The sequence below is a fragment of the Manis javanica genome, chromosome 4 (genome assembly GCF_040802235.1).
Source record: "Manis javanica isolate MJ-LG chromosome 4, MJ_LKY, whole genome shotgun sequence".
In the NCBI taxonomy this organism is placed as follows: Eukaryota; Metazoa; Chordata; class Mammalia; order Pholidota; family Manidae; genus Manis; species Manis javanica.
The window spans coordinates 14,517,256-14,545,198 of record NC_133159.1 but is presented as its reverse complement, the minus strand read 5'-3'; the positions used below and the strand labels follow the sequence as shown (position 1 = coordinate 14,545,198).

General features: G+C 41.4%; 1 protein-coding gene across 1 annotated transcript; it reads right to left on the bottom strand.

Moving 5' to 3' along the window:
* Positions 1-182: 182 nt before the first annotated feature.
* On the bottom strand, positions 183-26,662 carry OTUD3 (OTU deubiquitinase 3). The gene is made up of 8 exons (XM_036999942.2): positions 26,225-26,662; positions 19,481-19,629; positions 15,662-15,774; positions 12,335-12,457; positions 8,414-8,545; positions 7,834-7,930; positions 6,301-6,485; positions 183-5,299 (listed from the first exon to the last, which is right to left on the bottom strand). Exons 1-8 carry the CDS (start codon positions 26,443-26,445, stop codon positions 5,123-5,125), a joined length of 1,197 nt encoding a protein of 398 aa, XP_036855837.2. The 5' UTR covers positions 26,446-26,662; the 3' UTR covers positions 183-5,122.
* Positions 26,663-27,943: the final 1,281 nt, after the last annotated feature.

Below are 27,943 nucleotides of genomic sequence, written 5' to 3'. Positions count from 1 at the left end.
CGTCAGCGTTCAGTCCCTAAGGACGCCTCTGCGTCACGGTTGAACTCCCCTGGACTAGAGCTACCGCCAGCTGCTTTCAACTAGGTAAACCCCAACCACCTATGCACTGGAACGGTACACACCTGCCACGCAAAGGGGCTGGCACGCTCAAAACTTACGCACTCAAACGGAGGTCAGAGAGTGACAAAAGCAACTTGAAACTTTGTCTTTAAACTAGAATTTATTGGTATACAAAACTCTATTTCATAGATAAAGTGGCACATCTTTGCAGCTTCTATTGCACCAAGTATTGAAGATTAAAAACACACAAAAAAAGAAACATTTGGTTTTCAAAACACTGCAAATAGCCAAGTACAGTACTTTGGTAAATTAAAAAAATAATAGTAAGGTTCAGATTAACACAACCTGTGGAAAGAAACAACCTAGAGGAAATGAACTAGGGACATCAGACAATGGTCACACTTCTCCCCGCTGAGCTCCACAGGTAAGGCAAGATGTGCTAAGTCCATGGGTCATGACCCCATGGAGGTCTCGAGTATCTCCAGACTGAAGCTAGAACACATATAGTGCAACCAGATAAAAGAAGGTTCCAGAGCCTGAGGAGGCCCATGTTCTCCAGACCCACTTGCCCTCCTTCACAAAGAGGGTTAACGTCCACCGGCACTTCTACCTCAGCAAGAAAACCGTAGTTCTGAACTGCTCCTGCCTCTTGCCTTCTTCTCCCTACGCTCAGTGCTGGTGGAGGACGCAGGAAGGTGGCCGGGGAGCGTGAGCCCTTCCCACCGTGAAAATGAACGAGGGGGAAGATGTGAGGAGCCCCACAGCAGCATCCCTCAAGTTTTGGTCGAGGGACCTGCCAGGGGATCAAACCACAGGCTGAGGTCTCTGAGCTCAAATGATCGTCACAGGCAGCTGACAACAGTGACCTGCGTGGATGCTGACACACAAAGCATCAGGGCCAGACCACGGAGGTCTCATCCAGTGATCATTTCCTTCCCCGATCACCAGCACAGTGAATGGAAGCAGCTCTCCACCATGGGTATGGCCTGCTTATAATAGTCACCATGCAGAAGTTCGTGCTTTTAGAGAAATACATTTTTCACTGGTACCAGCCCCTTCTCACGTAATTTGCAAAGATGCTAAACATTTTAACTGAGCTACAAAGTAGTCCTAACTAGGACAGACAGACTCCAGAGAGTAACCCCTTAGAAGAGATGGTTTGAGAGCCTGAGGTTTTTACAGGGCATTTTATCTTGGGACAGAACAGAACCAGGTGGTCCACAAGGCCCAGCTCTTCCCTGGGGGCCAGGTGCCGTGGCACACAAGGAGAGCTCCACGCTGTGCCAGCACTTGGTGACTGGGGCTCTCTCCCCTTCAGACCAATTACCCATCTGCTCCTCTAATATGAGATGGCAGAAGATTTGCTGTAATTTAAATACGCCATCTAGATCTTCAATTCAACATTGTCAGTGGAAAAATACAATTGCTTTAGAGTCACGAACACACACCATGTAAAAAGTGCCATTATTAAGTCACCTCAGAACAACTGTCAGAAGGCCCCAGAGTTTTAGCAACACCTGTTCTGAAAGCTGAGATGAATGAAATGGTGAATAATGAAAATGGCAAAATAGAAAAACTGCATCAGACTCTGAGTGTAAAGGCTTGCTACAGACAGAGCCTTGAGGTAAAAAGGTAAAGAGCTATGTGTCTACCCAGAACAGGAGCCAGAGAGGGCCACAGATGTGACACAGTGACACAAAGAAGCTACATTTTCATCCCATCCACAAAGACCTTTTTGATCAGCGTGACTGCTGGTCACTCTGACCAGGAGTCCAGGTTTCCTTTAACCAAATACATACTCAAGATGAACGTCTCAGAGAAGTAAACTGATAGCATTCTATGCTGACCCAGTAAAACCCAGGCAGACTCTAGAGTTTCTCAGAATGAGAGAAATTGCACATTGACCACAGGGATTCACTATGAGTACAGTTCAATGCCAAAGTCCATCTGATATCTGCCTACTTAATATGTGAGCAACTCTCCCCCACTTAACATGGCCCTCCTTCCACCCCTTAGGAGCATATTCTTTCACATTGTAAAAGCTCCCCAGGAAAGCAGGTATAAGTCACCTGGACAAAGATTCCCTCCGGGCCTAGCTAGCTGCCCATAAGGGAGGGCCCACTTCATAAGCCCTCAGAATCAAAATGGGTTTGGAAGTGCTTTCAGAGCTTATAAAAGAAACTATGGACAACCTCAACCAAGATTTAAGATTCTTCTTTCTGCCACAATTCCTCAACCAGTCCTTGCTCCTAAATGCATGTTTGTTTATATTACTTAAAAATTAAATATACATTCTATCTCTCTAATATCTCCTGATGGCAACTATATCATTTAGAAGTTGTGGTTCTACATTATTTCAATACATCTACCTCTCTAGTATAAAGTTGTTGTCACTAAAATTTTATTTCTTATTTTGACTTTTAAAAAATCTTTTTTTTAATCCTTAAAACCTTTATATACAGTTCATAAGACTAGTAAGCAGCTATGCACCACTGCCCCATCCCTTCTCTCCTGACCTCACTTAAAGCTACCAACATAATCAAACATAACATAAAACTAACAGCCAAGATGTAACAGAGGAGAAAGATTCCCTTTCTAATATGGAGCTCACAGGAGTAACTATAATAGTAACAGTTACTGACAACAGGCATCCCAGGACTAAACACACTGGTTCTCCATCTTGACTACGAATACAGTAATTGTCAAGTGCCCACCATGGCAGCTAAGCATGATTCCACCTACCTCATACTTTGGTGAGACTGAGACAGTGAAGTCTAAATTCACACCCTTAACTAGAAGATATCACTATAGTTGGAAGCATGTACCCCATTCCTAATAACCGACATACTACACACAGACCAGTTATAACAGGAAAACTGTGAAATGGTAATGAAAGAATATTGCTGAAGCCACTTAGTTTTAAAAATCCTCTGTTATTCTACCCCAGAAATATGAAAGCCTATTACCGGAATTATGTAATTATAAATAAATGTGTCCAATATTCTTTAGTAATTTTTTATAGCAGCTTCTAAAACCCAATAGGGCCCAAGGACACCTTCATTAACCAAGTAAATAAAGCAATTTTACCACTTCTGACAATGGGTCTCCCTTAAGCTATTTCTGACTCCTAATTCTGCCAAATTTCTGGTACACAAGCTTGATCTTTTCTGAGACGGTCTGGTCTCCTGCGCTCTCACAGTGCCAAGCAGAAAAGCAAGGCTGTTCACTCGGTAAAACTGAGGCACAGTCAGGAACGCGCCCGGAGCTGGAAGCCGCGAGGACAGCGAGGCGAGGGACCGTAGAGCGCACCCTCGGAGACAGTAAGGCAACGAGTCCCTTCTCTGCTCACACCGAGCACTAGAGCCTCAAACACAGGCCTCCCCAGTGCGCAAGGAAGAAACGCTGAGCAGTTTGTAGATCTGCTAAGGATGACAATGCAGCGTACCAGACAGGAGCCCAGCACAGTGTCCTGAGAGCGATTCCAGAATACTACTGATGCTCCAACCACAAAAAGTCAGCAAAGTCAAACAAATAAAGAATTCAAATACATCATCCAAACCAAAGAAAGCATATCACCTCCTGATAAAGACAATTCAGTGAATCCAGGGCCAGCCCAGACAATAATGACGCTTCTATACATGTCCAAACTTTTGTATAGGTTTCCCTTGGCCTCAGAACTTCGATAATTATGAAATCCGAGGTGGGAGAGGAAAGTAATAACTTACCTTTTGATCCAGCATTATTATTTATCCTAGTATTAGGTCCCCAAAAGGCAAAGACTATCTAAGACTAGCCACTTCATACATTAGTTTTAAAAGTTCATATCCTCCTAACTCAGTTCTAGGAATGACACCTCTCCACTGCCCCTATCCGTGTACTTTGGAACTGAGGAGTCATTCAAAGACCTCAGCCGAAGTTCTCTGCCCGCTGACCTTACCTGAGATATTGACACCTTCCGGCAGGTACTAGGGGCTTTTCCAACATCAAGATCCCAAACAGGGCTCGAGTAAAAAGAAATAAATGCGGCCTTTTATGGGATTTCATTCTAACAATACTAAGAAAATTAAGCAACAAGTTCCCTTTTATTTCTCTTAAGGCATATCGCTAAGTCTAGATGAGCAGGGAAGAAAATACAGTTATTTAAAACATGACTATGAAAACCATTAGATATTCTTCCAGGCATTCTCCCAAACACAGTCAAGTAACTTCAGAATCTTCCCAGGCAAAAACTCAGGAATCTCTTGATTTCTCCCTTTCCAACTATGGATTCTACTTTCCATACTATCGGAACTGCGGAATTTTATCATACACAGTAACACACCATCTTCTCGTTGCCAAGAAACAAGTACCAAAAACTCAACAACACTATCAAATTTCCACAAAGCCCAGGCCTAACAGTCAGGAGTATTTTTCACTATGGTTCGAGTGCACGCAAGTCAGCGGCATCTGCACCTCGTCTGAAATGGCATCCGAAGCAGGAAGGAGAGAAATGGAGCTTTTCATACCCACCCTGACAACAGGCCACAACCCTCATATCATATTACTTTGGGAAAACACTTCCTGAATTATTTTCTGATTAACTAGGATTAGAAGAAAATTAAATCCAAACATGTTCCTGAGTTGGAGATCATTTATAAACTATCTTGTATATTAATCTCTGTTTGAAAATGAAAGAGAAACAAAGGACATTTGTCATTCTGAATTTATAGAAATTAATCTAAACTACTTCATGAACAATTACAGCAAAACGCACACTAACCATTAAGAAAGATCCCAGGGTCACCGAACTCTAATGAAAACACACCTTAAAGGTTTTCCCTGACCTAGCTATCCACCCCTAAAACTCAGTATTTTAATTATAGAACATAAATGGCTTCACTGAGAAATAAAACACATCACTAACAAAACTGAAGGAAAAAGAGGCCGCCTGACATTCACGCAGTGTGTGAGCTAACGTGTGGACCTGTGGGTCGTTCCGTTTCGTAGAAGGACGGCCTCGCTGGAACCCTGGCACACGGCATCCGTTTTCCGTTTGCTCCTTACAACTCCCAGGGGGCCACGGTCAGATGCTGAGGGCGGCAAAGGTCTTCACCAAGGTGACCTGGGCGCCCGCGTCGGCTTCGCTCCTGCTGCTGTCCCTGTGGCTACTCCTGCTCGCCAGCGCCTTGGGCCGGTGCCGCTCCTCCTGCCGCTGCTGCTTCTCCAGTCGCCGCTGCTCCCTCCGCTGCTTGTTGCTGACCTGAAAGAGAAGACCACTGGGTGAGCAGCCAGCACGGCTGACTCGGGCTGCTGCCTGCTCAAGGGAGACGCGCGGTTGACGGATGCAAAGGGCACAGACTGCCTCTCACTGAGAACAGAGAAAGACCCACTGAAGACCAAAACTGATTTGTTTTCCATTCTCACTCAAATTTACATTTAAATTGATACCCCTTGCTGAGTTAGCTAACAAAATCAGTTTCATTCTCCTCGTAAGCCAATTCAAAATGACCCAGGGAACACTAACCCCAGTCCAGCAAGAGATAACACTCAAATATGCCACAGGACACCCTTCCCTACATGATTGAATGCCCCAGGTAATCCTAACAAAATCCTCAGAAGCTTATTTCATTTTTGCCTCTGCCTCTGGATTTTTACATTATGCTGCATTTTAAGCCCAGAACTTCTTGAATGAATCTTTAAAATGAATTCCAAATTCAGTAAAGTGAACGGTGCCATATACTACTTGTGGGCGTGGGGGGAGGGAACTGAGATACATGGCCTTTCTGGAAATCATCTGACAATTTACTGAAAAGCCTTAAAAAGATTTAAATATCCATACCCTTTAACCTGACCTCTTCTGGGATTTGAGCCAAGAAAATAATGTAAAATACAAAGATTTATATGTTAAAATTTTTCACTGGAGATGATGGCATGCACTAAAAAATAGGATTTTAAAATATGGCTTAACATGGAAAGCACTCAGGCATGCAGTAACTTTGGGCGGGAAAAAGAGGCTATACATGTGCACACAGAGGACAATTCCAGGGTATACTTCCTTCCAATTGTCACTGCATACACCGAACAGGGCAAGCAAGGTCTTTATGCTGCTTCTGGATATCCTTTTATGCACTCTCCCTACTGTCTACAGTAACTAGTTTTATATAGCAAAAGAAAATCATGCACAAAAATGAGCTGAAGTTCCAGCACTGCCACAGAATTACCACCACCCATCATGTGCCCTTGCCATCCCAGCTTTCATACCTTTGGGAGTCGGGTTTTATTTGCTTTGTTTTCTTCAGTAGCATTGGCCTGCGTCTTGTTGTTTTCAGTCCTGCCTTCATTTAAACCCTGATTTCCAAAGATTCCGATTCCACTGCCACCCTCCTCCCACAAAGGGCCGCACTGCTTCAGCTCTCGGCCACTGGACTCAAGGTTCTCCTCTGCATCTTCCAAGAAAAGATAATCTTATTACAATTGAGAACCTAAGATAGTTGTGCAATGTGGTTATTGTTAAATGGCTCCAAAATCACCCAGGGCCCTAAATCGCTGTCATCTGGAGAGCAAGTTTCCTTGAAGCAAAATTCTGATATCAATATAGTGGGGAACACAGCCAAAAAAAAAATTGATAAAATTTGGAGGATAAATTTAAAAGTAACCTGGTGACCACCTTATCATCAGCTTCCCATCAACTGTGTTTTATTAAATTAAAACACTTTTTAACATAAATTTTTAGGGAAAAATCTTTCATTTGCACTCCAAAACCAGAAAAGAAACAGGTTGTAAAGCTGAGCCTTTCCATACAGTAGTCACAAGCCACATAATGACTATTTAAATTAAAATTGAAGTTAAATAAAATTTAAAATTTAGTTTCTCAGTCTTACTTAGACACCAGTCGAGGACACACCACACAGGACAGCACAGATGCCGGACAGTGTGCTGCTTTAAAGTTGCAACAACCAAGTTACTTATAGCTTTCTAAGAAGGTACAGCAAATATATAAAGAATAATGCAATACTCGATCACATAGAAAACTGTAATGCCAGGGACAGTTATATCTGTTGCACATAATATCTGGCAGTAAGTACTGAAATCATTTTAAATAAATAACTTGGGAAAAATAGTGAGAAGTTACATCTTTTTTCCTTCTTCTGAGTCACAGAATTAAACTCAGTTCAAGTAAAATAATTCTCAATTATTGCCAGCTGATGGATTGTTACAATCTAAATATTTCCATTAGAAAAATAAGGTATTTTTCGCTCCATTCTATTGCAGTTATCATCTTGGTTCAGTAAGAGAATCTTACTTTTAAAAGACAAAGTCTTCCCTGACAACCTCCATCTCCTCAAAACTGGGTCAGGCGGCCTTTCCAGGCATTTCTCTAGCACCCAGTACCAACTCCACTATATGTTTTGTATCAGTTCACTCATGTGTCTCTGACACACCTCTTTCCCCCCAGACTATACTCTCTCTGATGTAGGGCCAGTAAAAAAATGCCTGCATATTGTACAGCACAGAGAAGACTAGTAATGACTCGATACCATCTTACTATGCTGACAGACAGGGACTGCAATGGGGGCAGCAAGGACTTGATAATATGGGTGAATGTTGAAACCACAATGTTGCTCAATGATACCATAATAAAAGGCCTGCAGATAGAAAGTACTCAGTAAACAACTGTTGAACAAATAAATGACAGTATAATTACTACCTATGACTTGATTAAAAATAAATATTTGGAAAATCACCAATACAATCATTTTGAAAGCATATTATTAATATCAATTATAGACTTACTATTTCTTTTCCCCTGGTTCATCTGAAGCATGGCAATTATTGCAGACTCAATATTGTAATTTTCAGCTTCCAGGTTCTGGACTATCAAATTAAAATCCTATCCAAGAAACAAAGGAACACTTCAAGACTCTGAGTATAGTCTTCTACCTCCCTCTACTTCAACAATTTGGTTAAACAAAAGGATGTAATAGTGAGAATTGAGGCATGATTTCAAGACCTCTTCCAATCATAAAATACCTTAATTTTCAATAAGGTTGGTCATCTGAAATAACCATTTAACATAAGTGAACTCCTTTTATAAAGCTGCACTTTTACTAGTGCAAACACTAGTCAGAAAAAAGTAAATCCACATACTTCCTTAGGATTTCGAGCAGTACTGGGTAAAGTCTAGCAAACAAAGAGGGAAATGAAAACAGTTCTCATTAAGTTTTATCACGACCTAATCAAACTGTAAGTACCGTGAACCCACTTTGGCCCATCCGGCGGTGGCACGCTAGACTGGTGCTGGAGAGCAGGCAGGCGAACTAGGCATAGCCACGCCTGCTTATGAATCATAACTACTCCCAACAGAAATACTAACTGAACATCCAGTTGCATTGCGAACTTTCTGGACAGCATCTTCTACTTCATCTGTCAGGTCATCTTCTAAGTCAGCTCCCTTTGTCTTGATCTTTTCTCTTTTATTTGATTCATCCTGACGAAGCATCTGAAACTAAAGGAAATATAAAGAGTAATAATCATGGAACTCAAGCAAACTCTGTTCAAAATCTTCGGCATAGGAAGATACTCTAATCTCAAAAACATTCAAATGTATGGGGAAAAGATTCCGGGAACAGTCTTAAGGGAATAGAAATGAGCAGGCTAAATTTCATGCAGACTTTGGGATTCTAGGCCACAACAGAAGTATAAAAAAAAAAAAAAAAAAGAAGAAAGGCCCAAGATACGAGATAAACTATTCAGTAAGAATGGCTTTAGAGCTGTAGTTTCCAGATACCAACACTTGGCAATGACTGCTGACTCAGACAGCACACATTTGTTTCAGCTGATTTCCAGAGCTGTGACCTTAATAAAATAAGAGATCCTCTGCACTAGCACCTGATGAGCTTTTGCAGCAGGACAACTTGTCTTAAACATACACACAACTCTCACCTGGTTTCCCAGGCCCTTTCTGACCATCAACACACTTCAGTGTGAAGTTCCTATCCCAGCTGGACAATCACAGCTGAGCATGACTCCACTAACCTCATGTGCACACCACCACCCTCAAGGGAATCTGGCAATCCAAAGCCTAAAAACACAAAGAGCAGTTCACTTGGTAGCTATGAGGCCTTTCTGGCCTAAGCCTATTTCACAAAAGCTAAAATCATCCTTCCATGGCTGTTCAGCCACCTTCTCCCTCTGCCTCCTATTAACACAGGGAGAGGGGAAATATGCAAGGACACTGCTACTTTTTGCGTGTAAAAGTGCAAGTGGAATCCAGCAATGTGCACTATATACCTTAGAATGTTAATGAAAAGCAACCTATCATAGAATTACATATCCTAACAATTTGGCAATGTGTATCAAGAGTCTTTGAAACTTATCCAAAGGAAATAATGTTAAACATAGAAAAGATTTCTGTAAAGGTGAGCATCAGAGTGCTGACAGTGGTATACAACTGGAAGCAACCTATAAGTTTCATAGTGTGGGTATAGTTAAATAACCACAGTAAAAGAATGATGCTTCACTCCCATTAAAGTTAAGAACACAATAAGGATTTTCTCTACTACAATGAGTATTTAACAATGTTTGGAGGTAAGAGCCAATGCAATTAGTCAAAAACAGAAAAAACAAAAAACTAGAAGTATAAAATTGAAAAGAGAGGTTATCACTATTTGCAGAGGATGTACTTCTATACCTAAAAAAAGAGAGAGAGAATCAACCAAAAAACTACTATAAACAAAAATAATTCTGGTAAATCATACATTTTTAAGAATCTAGTATCCAGAATACATAAAGATCTCTTATCACTCAAGAAGTACACAAATATCCCAATTAAAACATGGGCAAAGGACTTGAACAGACATTTTTCACCAAAAATATACAAATGGCCAACAAACACATGAAAAGATGCTACCATCATTAGTCATCAGAGAAGTATAAACCAAAACCACAAGACAGCACTTCACACCTAGTAGGATGGCCATAATTTTAAAAATAAAGAAAAATAACAAGTGTTGGTGAGAACGTGGAGAAAGTAGAACCCTTGATACACTGCTGGTGGGAACGTAAAATGGTTCAGGTACTGCGGAAAACAGTGTGGTGGTTCCCCAAAGTTAAGCATACATATGACCCAGCAATTCTACTCCTAGGTATATATCCAAAAGATTGAAAACAGATCCTCAAATACTATACACCGATGTTCACAGCAGCACTATTCACAATAGCCAAAAAGTGGAAATAACCCAAATGCCCATCAGTAGATGAATGGATAAATGACATGTGGTCTGTAGTGTGTGTCTGGTTAAATAATCATGGCAAATCCATGGAATCCATAGGTAAGATCTACATGAAATGTTCCTGCAGATCACCAAAAAAGTCAATTAAACCAATAAAAATGCTTATCAAGTTCTTGGCTACATTTAACATCATAAAGATGACAATTTTTCCTTAAGTTATTATTATCTATTAATTCATCTATTAACTTAATGAGATCCCAATAAAAACAAATATCAACCGGACTTCTTTGTACTGAGGAAAATTTAAACCAACATTCATCTACATAACAAAAAAGCAAGACTATATAGGAAATTATAAAAAAGGGAAGTAATGATGTGTGAAAAATTCTCCTAGACTTTAAAGTATACTCTTATTTAATTAAAACAACACATTCACACAAGTAGAGAAAACAATGGAATAAAACCAATGTCTAGAAATAGGCCCAACTATATATGGGAATTTATGAGAAAAGCGGCGTTTTAAATCAGTGAAAGAAAAGCTGTGTGATTAATAAATGGTTTGAGTACAATGAGGTAACCACAAGGAAAAATACAAAGCTGGATCCATACCCTCATACATTTATAGACATATAAATTCTAAATAAAGATATAAGGTTCTTTAAAAAAATGAAACCATAAAAGTTTTTAAAATAAACTGCGGAAGACCTCCCTAATTATGACCCAAAACCCAGAAGACCTATGAGAAAACTTCATAAATTTAACCACATAAAAAGCTAAAATTCCTTCATAGCAAAGATTCTAAGGGAAAGAATAAAAAGACAAATAACAGACTGTGAAAAGAAATCTGTAACTCATACCACAGACAAGGACTAATTTGGGGTTGTCTCCCCAAAATCACTAAGAACATTTAGGGAAAAAAATAGGCCAATAAAATGAAATACAAATAGGTTTTAAACACAGGAAAAGATGCATAAACCCACTAGTAAGAGAAATACAAATTAGAACAATGTTAAGAAAACAACTTTCTCCATAACACTGGCAGAGATTAGAAACTCTGTTAACACGCTGCACTGGCAAATGAAGACACATATTGCAAGTGGAGTGTAAACTGTTAAGAACTCTATAGAGAGCATTTTGGTGATACCTATCAAATTATAAATGCACACATCCTTTAATGCGTAAGGACCATCTAGGAGTTTATCCCACAGATACAGTCACACATGTGAAAAGATGTACATATAAGGCACTGCATGTTGTTTGTAAAAGCAAAAGTTTGAAAGCCACCTAAAAGCCATCAAAGGGACATACCTTACAATGCATCTATACAACAGAATACTGTGCAGCCATTTAAAAAGGTTCAGGAAGGTCCTTCTGTACTGCTATAAATTAAACTCCAAAATATGCTCCATTTGAAAAGCTCAGTGCAGAACTGCATGTGTAGGATGCTACTGTCGGGGACCAGGACAGTGCGAGAACAGCCAAAGCCGAAGTGGAATACATACCCACAGACAGACTTCCGCTTTATATGTAAGACACCTCTGCATCTGAGATGCTGGTAACACAGGCTGCATCCACAGAGGAAACACAGTGGGGAGAGGGACTCTTACTTTGTTTTAATTACACAGAAAGTATGCAATAATGTGAGAATAGCCTTATAAAATAATGCTAACTGAAAAAAGCAGGAAACAAAGCTACATAAATACCAAAACAGTAACAAAAATTGTGTCCAGGCAGTTGATGTGGTGTACGTTCTATTTTCTTCACTTTTTCTAGCTCCAAACTTTACACAGGAAGCCTGGGTTAATTTTAAAACATGAAAGTAATTTTGACATTTTATATAAATTATATCCATGTGATCGTAGCTATTAGGGAAAGCAAAGGAGTCACAGCAGTTTCGTCTGCCGCTTTCACCTGAGCTAAAAAAAACTTAAAAACAAAGCCCACAGATTCTTAAAAGGCAACTTTGTGTGAAAACATCACTGGTTTTTATCTCCAGGACACACAAACTCTTGTCCAGGTTCCTTCACAGAAAAGAACAAAGAAGAACACGGGGCCCCACTCACATCAGTCTGGAGATGTGCAGGTGCCTCCGAGTTGTCATTGATCCTCCGGACACTGTCATAGTGCTCGCCATACCGGTACGCGATGTGTAACTCCTGCACATTGCTTTTATCTGTACCACGAATCTGCAGGCCAAAGAAGGGGAGATGATAGCAAGAATTTGGATGGTATCAACTTCGGGAGAGAAATGCCACCTGGGTTGCCCAGGAAGCTCAGTCAACAGGCTCTACACAACAAGAATTGGGAGTATGACTGGGACGTGCCAGAGGGGTGGGTTGGAAGACTAAGTATCTGAAAAGTATCTGCTGCACTAAGAAATTTGGTGCTACATGCCTGGACTCAGAGGGCTGTGTTTCTAGCCTCTGACTTAGTTTGTGGGCAAAAAAAATTTCTCCTTAAAAAAAAATTGCTTAGGCAATTTCTGAATTATTTTTCTCCCACTCATGTATGTATGCTTTGTGTGCTTAACATGTAACTATATGGAAACAAATCCATATAAAAACATATTCAAATACCAAGGACAGATTTACAAGAAAGGTAAATAAGCTTAAGTTCAGGGACATTAGTACCTCTCAGCCGCTCAAATGCACAGGCCCCTTCCAAGACAGAAGGCCCAGGGCAGATGCAGATTTGTTGGGCTTGAAGCTCAAATAATTTGGGGCCTTTTTGAGAAAAAGAATAAAAATTACAAATACAAAATTGCTAGAACCCCTCCCAAAACCCTGAAAGGGGGCCATAAAAATGAGGGACCTGACACTTACGTTTCACTTGCTTCACAGCAAATCCACCCATTGTTAAATCAAAAATAGCTTTTTCCATCAACCACATACTGAAAAACATTAACAACAAACTCAAAACTCTCCCACTTATATCCATTTCAAAACAAAATGATATACAGCCAAGCAGTACAACTGCAATGCACAACCCTGCAGGCACCACTCAAGGTGTTCTATGTGCACAGTACCCCCGGGGCACAACCCGAGAGAATGGTGCTCCCTAGAAACCGCAGGTTCAGTCTGGGTATACCCTCACAATACCACCACCTCCACAGAAACACTAAAGTAATTCTGAATCTGTCCCTCAGAAAGTCCAGTAACTATCTATTTGTTAAATAGTAAAATCCTACTATTAATTATTCAAACCACCATCTGTGGTCTAAAAACACAGCAAAAGCCAGGAACCACACAGGTCTGTAAGTCAGAACCATGGGAGTTTTCTCCAGGTGTAATATCTAGGCCTCACAGTGCAGCGTCTGGTTTTGACACATAAAAAATAAGAGCACCATTTATCTCCCCAGAAGAATACCGAGAAAGTAAACTAGTTAATTAGAATGTTTCAGTGAAATAATCCCTAGAGCACTTACATATTTAACAATACCATACACACATGAATAGAAAAAATAACTGGACAGAAAAATCACCAAATTGTTAACTGTGATGTTCACGGGAGGCAGATTACAGAGAACTCTTCCTGTCACCCATGCCTATATTGTTCACAGAAGCATATATTCTGTTTGTAAACAGGAAAAAAATGTAGATTTTTGTATCTCCATGTTGTGAGAATAATTCTACTCATTGTTAATGCAAGAGCTCTTACCCATGACAGTATCAACCAATGCAATTTCAATTCTTAAATTTGTAAGATTGCTTCACTTGGGTGGGGAAGTAAGGAGGGAACCAGGGGATAATTTCATTATACAGCAAATGCATTTATTTTAAAAACATACTTTCAATGTTTAGCAATCCATGAAAGAGACCACTAAGACGTGTGAAAAAGAATTTTCTAACCATGCAGAATTGTCTTCTAAAAGTACCTAGGTAATAAAGAAACTAAAAAAAAAAAAGTTATCAATGGAGGAAAAGTCAGGCTACGGTTACTAAGTTGGCACCGAGTATTTTCATTCATGAATGGGGGTCATTATGTAGTCTTCAAATGATTCTGATGAATTCTGCTAAACAATAAAAATTTAATGATAAAAAAATGGGACAAAGAAGAAGGTGACCAGTACTCTGTATTCTTGGCTCAAAGATCCTCCTTAGAAAGAGAAAGCCTCACTAAAAATATGATCCCTCTCCCTGGTATCAGTAATCTGACAACACTCCCCCAAAGAACAATACATACAGATATTGTTTCCCCCCTGCTCATTGTTGCCCTGTAAGGTAAAATTCCCCACCAACCCATGGAGTGTCTAATTTACTTTGTTGTAGTCTAATTTTGTTAAAAGGACATTATGTCAGACACAAAACACTACTTCCATTTATACAACATTCTGGAAAGGCAGAACTGTAAGAAATACATCAGATTAGTGGTTACAAGAAGCTGGGGATGGCTGGAGGAGACTAGTGGGCTGCAAAGGGGCATGAAGTAATTTTGGGGTAGTGAGAATAGTCTCTATGTTGATAGTGGTGGTAGTCACATGACTATGTTTGTCATAACACATAGAACTGTAGACCAGAGAAGGTTGGATTTTGCTCTATGTAAATTATATCTCTATAAAGTTGACTTTCTTTTTAATGTGCAAAGGCTACAAATAAGCAATTTATGAAGGAATATATATGTGCAAGTGGTATATGAAAAACATGAGGAAATGGCCATTGATGTCTTCATAATTATAACACACAGGGATACTGTGCATGGATGTGTCTATACATGTGTAGATATGCTTCAAAGGTAAAGAAAGGAGAGAAGAGTTGAATGGACAGCTACTTCACAGTGTAGGGGGTCACGGGCCCTAAATGACTCAACAATGTGCTCTGCCACCCTACAGCAGAAATTTAACACTGGCTGTAAAATCTTATTTTGTTAAAAAACAAAACACTGAAACAATTACGTATAGCTGAGCAACACAGAAATAGGACCTAATACGCTAGGTCATGAAATAAAATTTTGTTGTTCAGAGCATACTCCTTAGCAATTAACCATTACCGTGAATTTGGTCTGTTGTTTCTCTCTGCCTACAAAACAAAAACATACACAGGGAACAGGAATACTTCAAACTAAAATTTGTATGCTCTAATTCTTTCAACTCTTGCTTACATATTTTTACCAAGTTAAAGTATTTCCACATTAGGCTCTCTGCCCTCAAATTACCCTATTAACTGCTGAATACTTCTGGAATTTTAAATATTTCTAAATTGTACTTCAGACTCCATTTGCACATAGCCAGGGTTTAATTCCAAGCCGCCACAGGCCTCCCATCTCTGGTGAGGCTCACAGTCCAAGTTACCCCCCATAGCTGAGCATCACAGGTCAAGCCCCATCATCCTAGGACATCCCCAAAGCTAATTTATAAATAAAAGCTTAAAATAAAGTCCTGATAGGTCACCTACCTGCCACAAAGGGGCATTAAGTTGATGTATCACCACATTCAATTGATGATTTCTTGCAAAGGCTACAATTGCATCATTGCCAGCAAATGTCCCAGGCTTTGCCAAACTGGCCACTGCATGGAAATAGGAGAAAATAAAAACGAAATCTTTATACTGGAAAAATCCAAAAGCAAACAGGCTTTGGTATTTATTTCATCCCAAATAATGAGAAATGAGGGTGTACATCTGCCAAGTCAATGAGCTTTGTCAGAGTCGAGGAATTTAGTTGGTTGAACAGTATGTGGTAGACTGCTACTCAGGAGGGCAACTGTTACTCATGATGAGTGGATTCATTTATTTATTCCTTCAGTACATATTTACTGAATGCTTCCTATATGCCTGACTCTATAAAAGACACGAGAAATGTTAACAATAACCACAGTAGTAACAGCTTGCATTAATGAATGCTTATTATGTGTCAAGCACTGCTCACTCACTTCTCATAGAGCATCACTTTCAATCCTCAAAACAACCCTCTGAAGGAAGCATTATCATGCACACCTTCTTAAAGATAAAGACACGGAGTAGTTTACAACTGTGCCCAGGTCGCAGAGCCAGTCTACAGCAGTTTTCATCCCAAGCAGTCTGACTGCAAGACCCTGGCTCTTGGCCACTCCATTACACAGCCCTTCACGGTTTGGCCTCAACGAGTTCACAACGAGTGGGCAGCAAAGAAGAAACAGACACCACTGATGCATCAGTGCAGGAAAGGGGTTTGCAAATAAAGAATTTGGCCTTAACTAAAGAGAAGTCTGGACTTTGTCCCTGGCTCCAAGAAGATAACCTCTAAATCCTTGGGATTTCCCAAGTGACTGTCTTTGTTATTTAGGTGGCCCACTGGCCATACCTGATAGCTCATGCTAATGCAGTGACCCCTGGTGGGCCTCTCTGACCATGGATATTAGAAAGACCTGGGGATTGGGGAGCTGGAGACTGAGTGCAACCACATAGATGACCAATCAATAATGTCTATATAATGAAGCCCCAGTAATCTGGACAATGAAGTTTGGGAGAGCATCCCTAGTTAACAATACTCTCTGTGTATTGTGTAACCTTCCCAGCCTCTACCCTCTGGCTAATTTGGGGCTGTATCCTTTCCTTGTAGCAAATCATAACTATGAGTATGACAGCCTTCAGTGAGCTGAGTCCTTCTAGCAAATTATTAAATCCAAGAGTGGTTTTGGGGAACTCCAGATTTGCAACTGGTATCAGAAGGGAGGGAAGGCCTGTGGAAGACTGTGCCCTCAGCTATGCTGATTTCCACATGACAAAGAGGAAACAGAAGTGGAATGAATGATGTTCCAAGCTGAGGGGGGAGAGAGAAGGATGAGTGTGTAGACTATACAGGATGGCAGGCACTTAGAATGCTGAGATGCAGGGCTGGGGAACCAGAAAATATAGAGGGAAATGGCAAGCGATGAGTACAGAGAAACAAGAAAATTACAGATCATGAAGGGCTAGAGTTTGGACTTTATTCAAGGTCAACAAGGAGTTGCTGACAGGTTTTAGATTAAAAAAAGACATATAGGTGTACATTTAGATCACTATTCTGGCTGCAATGTGGAAAACAAACTGAAGGGGTCAAGAGGCAAGGAGACCAGTCCAAAAAGTATTGAAAGAATCTAGGTGAATGGCCACGGAGGCCTGATTTTATGAGGCAGAAGCAGTGACAGAAAAAACAATGGGGTAAAAGTGACAAGGCTTAATGAATGACTGGGTATGAGGAGGGAGGGGGAGAAGGCATTAAGAATATTCAGGCCTCTGACTTGAGTATTTGTATAGTTGGGGAAAAACTGTTGCTGATTTTCTCCAAAGCCACTGTTGCAAGGAAAGGAACAATTCTAAAAGATGCAGCCAGATACAAGAATAACCAAGTCCTGAAGAGTTAAGTATTCATTTATTCATTCAACAAATATTTTATAAGTGCCTACCATATGCAGGCATTGCCACACTGGGGAACAGTCCCTGCCCTCAAGAACCTCAGTTTACCAATAGAGACCAACATTAAAAACAGAGAACTAAAAGATAAGTGTAGTAGGTCTAGTCTCCAGCTGACCCACAGTGTGGAGATTTCTGTTTCTTTTCATTTCTGCTCTGGCGGTCAGAGGCACTTCTTGCTTCTTTGAAGCTCAAATTCTCATGGTACCAACCAACACAGGCATGCACAATAACATTCCAAGAAAAGACCTTCCTACTGTACAGCCAAAGTGAGTACCACATTGACAACTAAATGTCTGAGCTCCTTGTCCACCGAACACCCCAATCTACCCCATGACCTTCACTGAAGATGCTCAATGTGGAATTTCAAGTCACAAACTAAAAACTCACTTCAGCCAAAATGATATTTCAACCGGACCAATGACACACTTTACACAGCACTAAACTACAAAACTTGCCCCATGTGCCCACATTTAATTTGTAAATTGCTGACCATCTGGAAAACTGGTACTTATGTGCTAGATACAAAGTGATCCAGGGAGAGGAAACCAATGGAACTCAGTGACCAGTATAAACTACTCAAAGGATGTTTTGCTACTGGTGCCCAACAAATGAGTTCTTTCCTAGTGAGGAATGAGAAAGGCTCTGAGGTCATGAACAGCTTCCCTCCAAAATGTCTTCCTCCTGCGGGCCTCTATCTTGCTAACAGAACAGCTATCTAGCTGTTCCCCAAGCAGAAACTGCAGAATCCCCTTTGTCTCTCTCCTCTTCCCCACCTCCAGTGAGTCCTGTTAATTAATTCAACTGCCAGCTGTGCCTTGGTGCGGACCCTACTCGCCATCCCAGGAGCTGCCTCAGTGGAGCTCCCTCCGTCCTTCATGTGGCCCGTGTGGAGAGCCTTCTAACTTGTCTCCCCTCTCAGTCTCTCTCCCCATCCATTCTTGACATGGTTGCCAGGGTTAGCTCTCTAAAACACAAGACATTCTCTTGTCTGGTAGGAGACAGATAAGATTGTGAGGCCTGTGATGAAAATAGAAAATGGTATTTGTAAAACTATATTAGCACCTTGCATAGTAGAGCCTCAGTAAATATTTGTCAAAATTAAGAGTTTAAAAGCTCATATGTATTTTCTTACTAGATTTGAGCCTATTAAGAAACAAAGTCACTGACTTGCCTCAAAAATACTAGGTTGTGTTTGAGGTTTTGGTGAAAAATTAAAACGACCTTATTGATTTTTCTGGTTATAAAGAAATACATGATCATTTAAAATCAGCAATATCTACAGAAGATAATATAAAATACTCATTGTCCCACCATCCCCAGATGGCTTACACCTATTAAGAACTTATTTAATTATATCATCTAATTTAATCTTTACCAAAAAAAACTATAAATTAGGTGCTATTATTATCTCCTCTTAATAGAAATTGTTAAGAGTGGTTTCTGAAAAATAAGGGGGCCAAGAATTAACAAACATACAATGTTAGTATCTTTCCAGACTTTTCCTAGTGTTTCTGTGTGTATGTACCTTTTAAAAATGGAACCAATCTATACACACTACCTTATAGTCTGCTTTTCTCCCCTCTTTAATAAGAAGTCATAAATAGCTCTTCAGGTCATTTAACATAAACATTTTTATTAAGAGTATATACACCTAAACCTATTGATTCCCATCTGCCTAGCATGAAGCCTATTATAGAGCAGACATATAAGTATCTGTTGAATAAAACAATGTCATAATTTATTCAATCAAACCCCTGGCTGGGAAGGTGGGGGATGACGATGGATTTAATTACCCAATGCATTACTTGTAGAGTACCCAATATCCCATGGTGAACCTACCATGTTTCTCAAAAGGAATGTCATCTTCTACAAAGGGTTCAAAATCTTCCCGCTGCTTTATCATATAGTCCACAGTCTCCTGTCGGTGCTTGAGATGATTCCGTGAGTGTCCCTCCAACTGATCACCAAGAGCTCTGAACAGGCAATTGCTATTAAAATAAAAATGTTGGTCAAGATCTTTTAAAAATGAACTTAGTCCACTTAAAACACTGGTGTTTCATGCTAGGCCATCCGTGGAAATCTTCCACACAGAGAAGAGATAAATCCTCTTGTAGGATTCTTCCCAGATACTGGGGGCAGGGCACTAGGGCAGATGTTCAATCATCTTACCTTCCTGAGAGGCAATAAACAAGGATCTTATTCCCCACTTATCAGCTGGTGGACTCAGAAGAGCCATTGAACTTCCCAGGGCCTTAGCTGCTTCAAGTGGAGCTGGTGATACACTAACTGCCTGAAGGCAGGGTCCAGACAGTAGAGGCCATTCCACACCTAAAGGCTATGATTCTCAGACCCCCCTTTCAAATGATAAATCCTCTTTTCTGAAACAAGTGCTCAACTGTAGTTTCACTACAACTGCTCAGGTAACTCATCATTCATCTACCAAGAGAGAGCAATTTGTCCCAATACAAACCACTGAACTCAGCATGGTATTTTGGTCCTAAGAACATGGTAGAAAAAGCCACGAAAAGCAAAGCACTTGGAGAACAAACAGCCATGCTACACAATGACGCTCTCTCCTCGGCTGCCCACCTCTTGCCGGAAAGCCACGATACTGCCGTTAACTTCTGCCAAATGAAAACTTTCAACACCATTTTTTGTTTTGTTTCTAAAATTAAAATGCTGATAATAAACTTTAAGAGTTATCTTCACCTTCAAACTCCTCAAAGGATTCTAAAATTCCAAACTATATCACACAATAGCCCAGATACAGAGACTAAAACAAGACAAACATCATTGGGCTTCCTTAAAAGTATGGACTCTATAAAGTCTAACAGCGACCCAATTTCATTCCAGTTCACTCTTCCAAGTGAAAATCTATGATATTCTGACTCAAAAATATAAACTCATCACTTCCAGAAGGACTTCATGTGTAAGAGAAAGAGGTCTTTTGCTTTTCAACTCAGAAAAGTAAGCTTTCAACAGAAACTTATAGAGAGGCAGGAATCTTCTCAAACATCAGGATTTATACTTTTTTTTCCCCAGAGGATGAATGGAGAATTTAAAGAAAATTCTATGAACTAGAAACCAAGAAACTTCATCAATTCTCGATTCTAGAAGGGGTTGGAATATAGCAGTTTTATACACAAGGCTGAGGTGTCTGTTGCTAACAATGGCAGTTTTTTCAACCATAAGAAAAAAGTAAGCTAATGGATAAAACATTTTCAATTTTAAGTTTTTCTCTCAAACTTTTCTTAAACTTTTAGTGTCTGCCAGCACTAGTCTATTACTGAATCTAGCTTAAATGGAGGTGTGATTCAGCACACAATTACACATTTACTTATTTTATATTTAGTGTATCAAAATTTATGGTGTTCTACAAAAAGTAACACACTTTCTAAGAACTTTTAATAATATGGCAAATGCTTTCCATATAAATGAATAAAATGGGGATAAAACTGTACACTCCATGAGCTTAACCACGTTCACCTGCACACTATATACATACACAGAAAAACACCATCACTTAAACAACTCTCACAATGTGCCAGGGACTGTTCTAAATACTTTATACGTATTTATATGTATACCTGTATGTATACATTAGGCCTCACAACTGTACAAGACAGGTACTATTACTATCCCCCTAGGGTAACTTGCCCAAGTTCACAAAACTAGGCATTCAAAACAGAAGCCAAAATGTTAGCTGTACTTATCCCTAGGTAGTAGAATCAGGATTAACTGTTAAACTTATATACCTTTCTCTATTTACCAAAATTTCCTTCAGCTCACGAAAAATAAGTAATCAAAATGAAAAATCAAGGGGGACAAATCACTTCCTTTTCTGACTAGTTACAATGTAGTGACACAGGAAATGTGAACAAACACTACAGGTGACCAGGGGTCCCTTAGGGAGCCCAGCAAGGACACCCATGACACTCATGAGAACAAGGCGACCAGCACCTAAAGGACCTCCAGGAGATCCCAGCTGTTTCCGGAGTCCACACCCTCACCCCTTACACTACAGCGGGGCTTCCCAACCCCCAGGCTACCGACACTCGGGGCTAGCTTTTTGTCATGGGGGCCGTCCTGCGCGCGGCAGGATGTTTTGGAGCACACTCGGCCTCTACACCCTAGACACCACGGGCACCACCGCCACCTCCTCCCAGCCAGCTGCGACAACCAAAAATGTCTCCAGACATTGCCAAATGTTCCCTGGGAGGCAAAAGCAACCCCACTTGAGAACCACTGCACTGTAGGAATTTATGTAAGGCCTTGCATTTGAGTTGACAAAAATAACCAATTATGGAAGTAGCATATAAGAGTTTGGGGAGCTCATAGATGTTTAAAAAAATGAATGGGCTCCTTGGCTACAGTAATAATAGTAAATGTGCAGAAAAGCGTGGGGGGCAGAACAGGGGGCGGAGAGCAGGTCTTGTTCTATTCTCTAAGGTCAGACCACAGCTAGAATACTGGATTCAATTCTGGTTATATTTTAAAAGAGATATGTTCAGATGAGAGGATGTGGCTTTGAACTACATAACATGAAGAACATAAACAGCTGGTGACATTTAGCCTAAAGAAGCGTCAGGGGGACATGACAGCTACCTCCAACCATTTGTCATGGGCAAAGAGATTATATACTTACACAATAAAACTACAACTTGGGGGCTACAGAGACACAGACTTTGGGAAATGAAAAGAAATTTTATCTTATCTCTACGAAGTAGTCCATAAGCTGTATGAAGATTTTACAAACTTCTATCATTTGACAATCCTCAGGAATTTGCTACATGTGCTCTATGACAGAGTAGCCACTAGAACCTGAAATATGGTTAATCCAAACTGAGCTGTGCTCTAAGTGTAACATACAAGATTCTTAATAACATTTTTAAAATGCAGGACTCTGATTTAAAAATTTTATGTTGATTATATGTTGAAATCATATTTTAGATTTAGTGGCTTAAATATATATATATTAAAATTAGTTTCACCTGTTTACTTTTTTAAGGAGACTACTGGAAAAAAATTTAAATTACATATGTGACTCTCATTTAATTTCTTTTGGACAGTGCTGGTCTAGATCACTGCTTCTCAAGGTGTGATCCAGCATCACTTGAAAACCTGTTCAGAATGAAAGTCCTGAGGCTCCATCCCAGGCCTACTGAGTCAGCCTCTGAGGTTGGAGCCCAGCAATCTAGTCCCTCCCAGATTTTAACAAGCCCTCCAGAAGATTTTGTTGCATACTTAAGTTTGAGAAACACTAGTCTAAAATCTAGATCTAAATTTAGAGCCACTCTAAATCAGTGACTCTTAAGTCTGGCTGCACATTACAACCATCTGTGCACATTTAAAAAACTTATCAATAACCAGACCCTGCTGCCTAAGATACTGGTGTAGCTGTAACTGATCTTGGGAAGAGATCAGACACTATATTTTTTCCAAGGTTCCCCAAGTGATTCTACTGTACCACCAGGGTTGAAAATCACTGGGTTAGACACAAAAGACGGGGCTGCTGTACAGGTGATGCAGCTACTAATGGATAATTAGACAAGATGATGTAAATGCCCGTCCATCACTGAGATCCTACATTAAAACAAAATTAAAATTAAAAATAAAACAACTTATTTGGAACAGAGGCAAATGGCTAAAATGAGTAATTCTTTAATGTTTTAATTTTAGAAGACTTCTAATTAGTAATGTAATTTAGGGTTACATTTAGTAAGATACAACTGGATATAGTTTAGAGAGATGCTAATACTATACTACCTAATCCAATTATAGAGAGTCTTTTCATGCTACAGCCAATCACGTTTTTAAGGACAATATCAAGGTTAAAATATTTATTTTTTGTGTTGAAATTAAATCCAGTTTCTGTACGTCTAACCTCCAAACAACAGAACTACCTTTTTATGTTAATATAACTTTATATTTCACCAAGAGTACTCAAATATTAATAAGAGAATCTGCTGATAACTGCTCACTCATCACACACACAGGAAACACCATTCACTGCAGTGACAGAGCCTGCCATTACCATATTCAAAAGTGCCACAATACTAAAGGAGAGGAGAACCACAGTCCATCTCATGGTGCCCACAGGAAGAATTTGTGAACTGGAGTTAGCTTCATGGAGCCCACACAGTTGGAATTATCATTATCATTTTATCTAACATTGTCCAAAGAAAAGGGACCTCAGAAGAGACATGCTCATTCCAGTCAAGCTGGCCTCTGGTCTCTGCAGCCTGGATAGCCCTGACTTCTACCCTTGTACCCTATACTCCTGTCATCCCTAATAACTTGCACATCTCTCAAAAACAATGTGCTCCGATGCCTTTACATATCTTAGAAAATTCTCCAGGCATATTTCTATTGGTCATTCATGACCCAGTCTGAGTATGACCTCCTCTGAGAGGCATTCAGCACAAAGAAAGTTTTGAAATATTTCCTTCTCAATAGCACCACTATAATCAGTCACCGCTAAGAATATATCAAACTATATTTTAATCATTTGTGAGATCCATTCTCAAAGCATGGCCCAGTTTGGGGGGTGGGGGAGAGTGGGTGTGTCTCTGGGATCCTTTCAGTTATCTGAGTTCAAAACTAAGATGTTATTTATCTTTTTCACTTTCATTCTCTCACAAGTGTACAGTGGAGTTTTCCAAAGGCTACCTGGTCTATATGAGGCTATCACTCTGATAGCTAATGGAATGTATGTTTGTGTATACTTGTGTTTTTAATTTTTGTTTTACTTTCTAACATCGAAAATATTGATAACTATAATCCACAAAGACAAAAGCTCTTTCGAGTCCTAATTGTTAAGAGTATAAGGGGTTCTAAGACCAAAATGTTTGAGATCCACTGTTACGTTTCTTTCTTACTAGATTATCAATGTCTTCAGCATTTTAGTCATCAACATATTCTCAGCACTTTGGTCAACCAATGTTTGCTTAATTAACTAAAGTATGTTCTCTTGGGGGAGGAGGGGGTAAGTAACTAAAGAAGTATGTTTTCTTTGGGGGTGGGGGTGTTTAGAAGTCATACTCCCAAAGTTTCCCTTAGCATTACGAAAACCCCCAAGATTTTACAACTCCCTGTGCTGTGATTCCTGCTTATAACCAACCTTCTGTTGAGTACTTTGGTTTTCTGGACACTCTGACACTCAGAATACCATGCCCAGTATAGCAGACACAAGCAATCCAACCACTGCAAAGATCAGCCCCACCCCAATTCCACTGTATTCAATTGATATTTCGGTTTATATAGCAGTGTCTTGTGCTTGTGAGTTTGATTAGGATAAGTTAAGACCCTAAATACTTAATAAACTATATTTGACAAAATCAAAGTACTAGGCTAAAAGCAAGCCTTTTAAATCTTAGGAGGCCATTAAGAGGCCCTGATGAGGGTCTAGTTGGCTTCTCTCTATATTGTTATCATTCATTCATTCAACAAAAATGCACTGAATGCCTCTGTACTAGGTACTTGCTAGGTGGTGGTAAATGAAATGCAATCAGGCTCTAAATCCAATGTGCCCAACGCACTGAACATATATAGGAAAGGTGGGAAAGGTAAATTAGAGCCAGTTCATAAATGGTCCTGATGAATAAGCTGCAATGTAATATGAAATCCAGAAAACACTTTCCTCCCTTTTTCCACACTTAGTTGCTAAGGCAATTCTGTAGGGACTCTAGCTTCATCTTACTCTTTCCTCTGCCCTATCCGAGCCCTCAAATGAAGGGAGGAGAAACAACAAAGGCCAGGCTGTTATTAATACTGTCTCCTCCTGAGTGACACACCCTGGCACCCAGACCCTCTCGTACCTACCCTGCGACAATGCGGATGCTAACTTCCTTCTCCCCTATCCTTCTCCTTCTTCCCTCTATGCTCCTGGGTTCTTATCCCCTTTCCTGAGATCATTTTTCCTTTCCTTTTTCTATTCTCTCCCTCCCATCCCACTTATTTATCCAGTGTTCCCTTAAAGAGCTGGACCTAGATTCCAGTCTAGCACCAAGTAAGCCTGGGTAAGCATCTTTGCTAACAGGAGAAACTGAGGCCGGTGGAAGTAAGAATTAGAGAAGATGCCTTCAGACGAGTAAACAACAGGCCCTCACAGACTTAATTTCCCAAGTGTAAAAGGAGGGCAGTACCCAACAGTAACAATTCAGAGGCAAGGCGTTGCACCAAGTATCGCTTACGCGTCTGTTTGTCTTACTGTCATTATGACTGCTCTATGTGCTGTCTTGTTCTTCGAGTGACTGGCTCCATCTCATTCCTTCAGGTCTCAGCTTATATGCCCCCTTTAGAGGGACCTTCCAGGGCACCGATCTAAATAAAGGAGACCTGGTCCGTTACTCTCTCTGTCTTTACAGTGCCCTTGTGGCCTCTGCCACCATTAGGGCAATTTGGGATTCGAGCGGAGGGGCCTCGCCGCCTAGCCCGCCGCCGGACCTCCCGCACCGGGAAACGGCTGGTTCCCGGGACCGCCTGAATGAATGGGTGGACGGGAGCGGGCGACAGTCGCCATGCCCGGCGCGTCCCCCGGCGCGTCCCCCGGCGCCGCCTCGCGCGCTCCCGGGCCCGCCTCACCCGTCCCCCGGCACCTCCCGCAGCTTCAGCCCCAGGGCCTGCAGCTGGTTAGCGAAGCTGACGAACTCCTCCTCGCAGCCGCCGCTGCCGCCGGATTCCGGTCGGTTCCGCCGCTCCTTGGCCAGGGCCCGGCGCGCTGCCCGCTCGTCCCGCTTGCGCTCGACCTCGGCTTTCCGGTTGCCGCTGCCCGGCCGGCTCTTCGCCGCCTGCTTTCGGGACATGGCCTTGGCCCCGCGGCCCGCGGCGGCGGGAGGGAAAGCCGCAGGACCGCCGGGCAGCCGACCCAGGCGCGAGGACCGGGAAGGGGCGCGGGCGACGGAGCGCGGCGACAGCGACGCGGCCACCACGCCAGCGCCCGCGCAGGGCACCCTGATCACGTGACAGCTTCCACACACACACACACACACCCCTTCCCACCCCCTCCTCGCCTCCGCGCGCGTGGCTCGGTGGGCAGGAAGCATAGAGAGCTCGCCTGGGAGAGCCAGAGGGGCACGCGTCTTTGCTGGCTCGGCGCTTCCCCCTAGCGGTGGGTGGTACTCTAAGCGGGGAGCAGGTGGGACCCGGAAACAAAGCCGGGAAAGGTCAAGGAGAGAGATGGAAGGTGACAGAAAAGTGGGAGACTCGAGCAGCGACAAAAGTGGGAAAGCAAGGAAACTAAAAAAATCACAGCTCCAGCTGTAAACCTGCAGGTGGGATAGGCGCTTTCACATGGCCCATTTTTGTTTAATTATCCCAAATGACAGGACACTCAATCTGAGAGGTTAAGTAATTTCAAGATCACCCACCACATAAGCAGAGTTTTCCCTGGTTCCAAAGCCCATACTCTTTATTTCCTCCAGCCCTCCTCTACCTCTCCACCCTCCCCCATAACTCAAGGGAGAGGCAGCGCTTGTCCAAAGCTTTTGGCTCCTCTGGTAATCTGGATTATGCTTTAGAGTGACCAGCCTAGGTTTTCCTCTGGGAAGTAGGGACAGACCCGGGCAAACCAGGACAGTTGGCCACTCTAATCCACACCTACCTACTTAGGAACCGAATTCCATTAATTATCCCCTCTCTTCTGCAATAAAAGGCAAACTGAGGCACATTAACATTTTCAAGAGTTTGGGCATACATCAGTTGGAATCAGCCAGTTCCAAACCAACCGTGAAAGGTTTCTGTAGAGAGGACACAGAAGCAAAGCAAAGACATTATTTGATTGGCTATAGCTTAAGACACTGCCTTACTGGGGGAAACGTCATTGGCTGTGTTGCTTGCTCTTAAATTCCACTTTCTCTGACTAGAGTTCATGGACTCTGGCTTAGGTCTGGGCTTGCTTATGTAGGCTTTGAGGCATTAGAGCCACCTCAGCCTGATGGCCTCCTTGTTTAGTTACCTTTAACACCGTCTTTCTCTCTCATTCCAGTTCCTCTTTCTTAACTCTCTCTTCCCATCGTGATGCTACCATCTTCTTCTCTTGGACCTCTAACCAACCTCTTTCACTCCCCTGGGAATGTCCCTAATACTTCTGCCCTTAATAATCATCTTCTCTCTCTACCTACAAGTCCCTCTTTGGCAATAGCCTCCACTTCCTCAGTTTTAACCAGCATCTGCTGTCTTAGATCTGTGCCTCTCATTTCAGGCCCTGTGCTAAAATCCAGGCATAACACTGAACTAAAGAGACATGGTGATTGCCCTCAAGGAGCCCAGATTCCAGTGGGACATACAAGCAAGGACACGGCA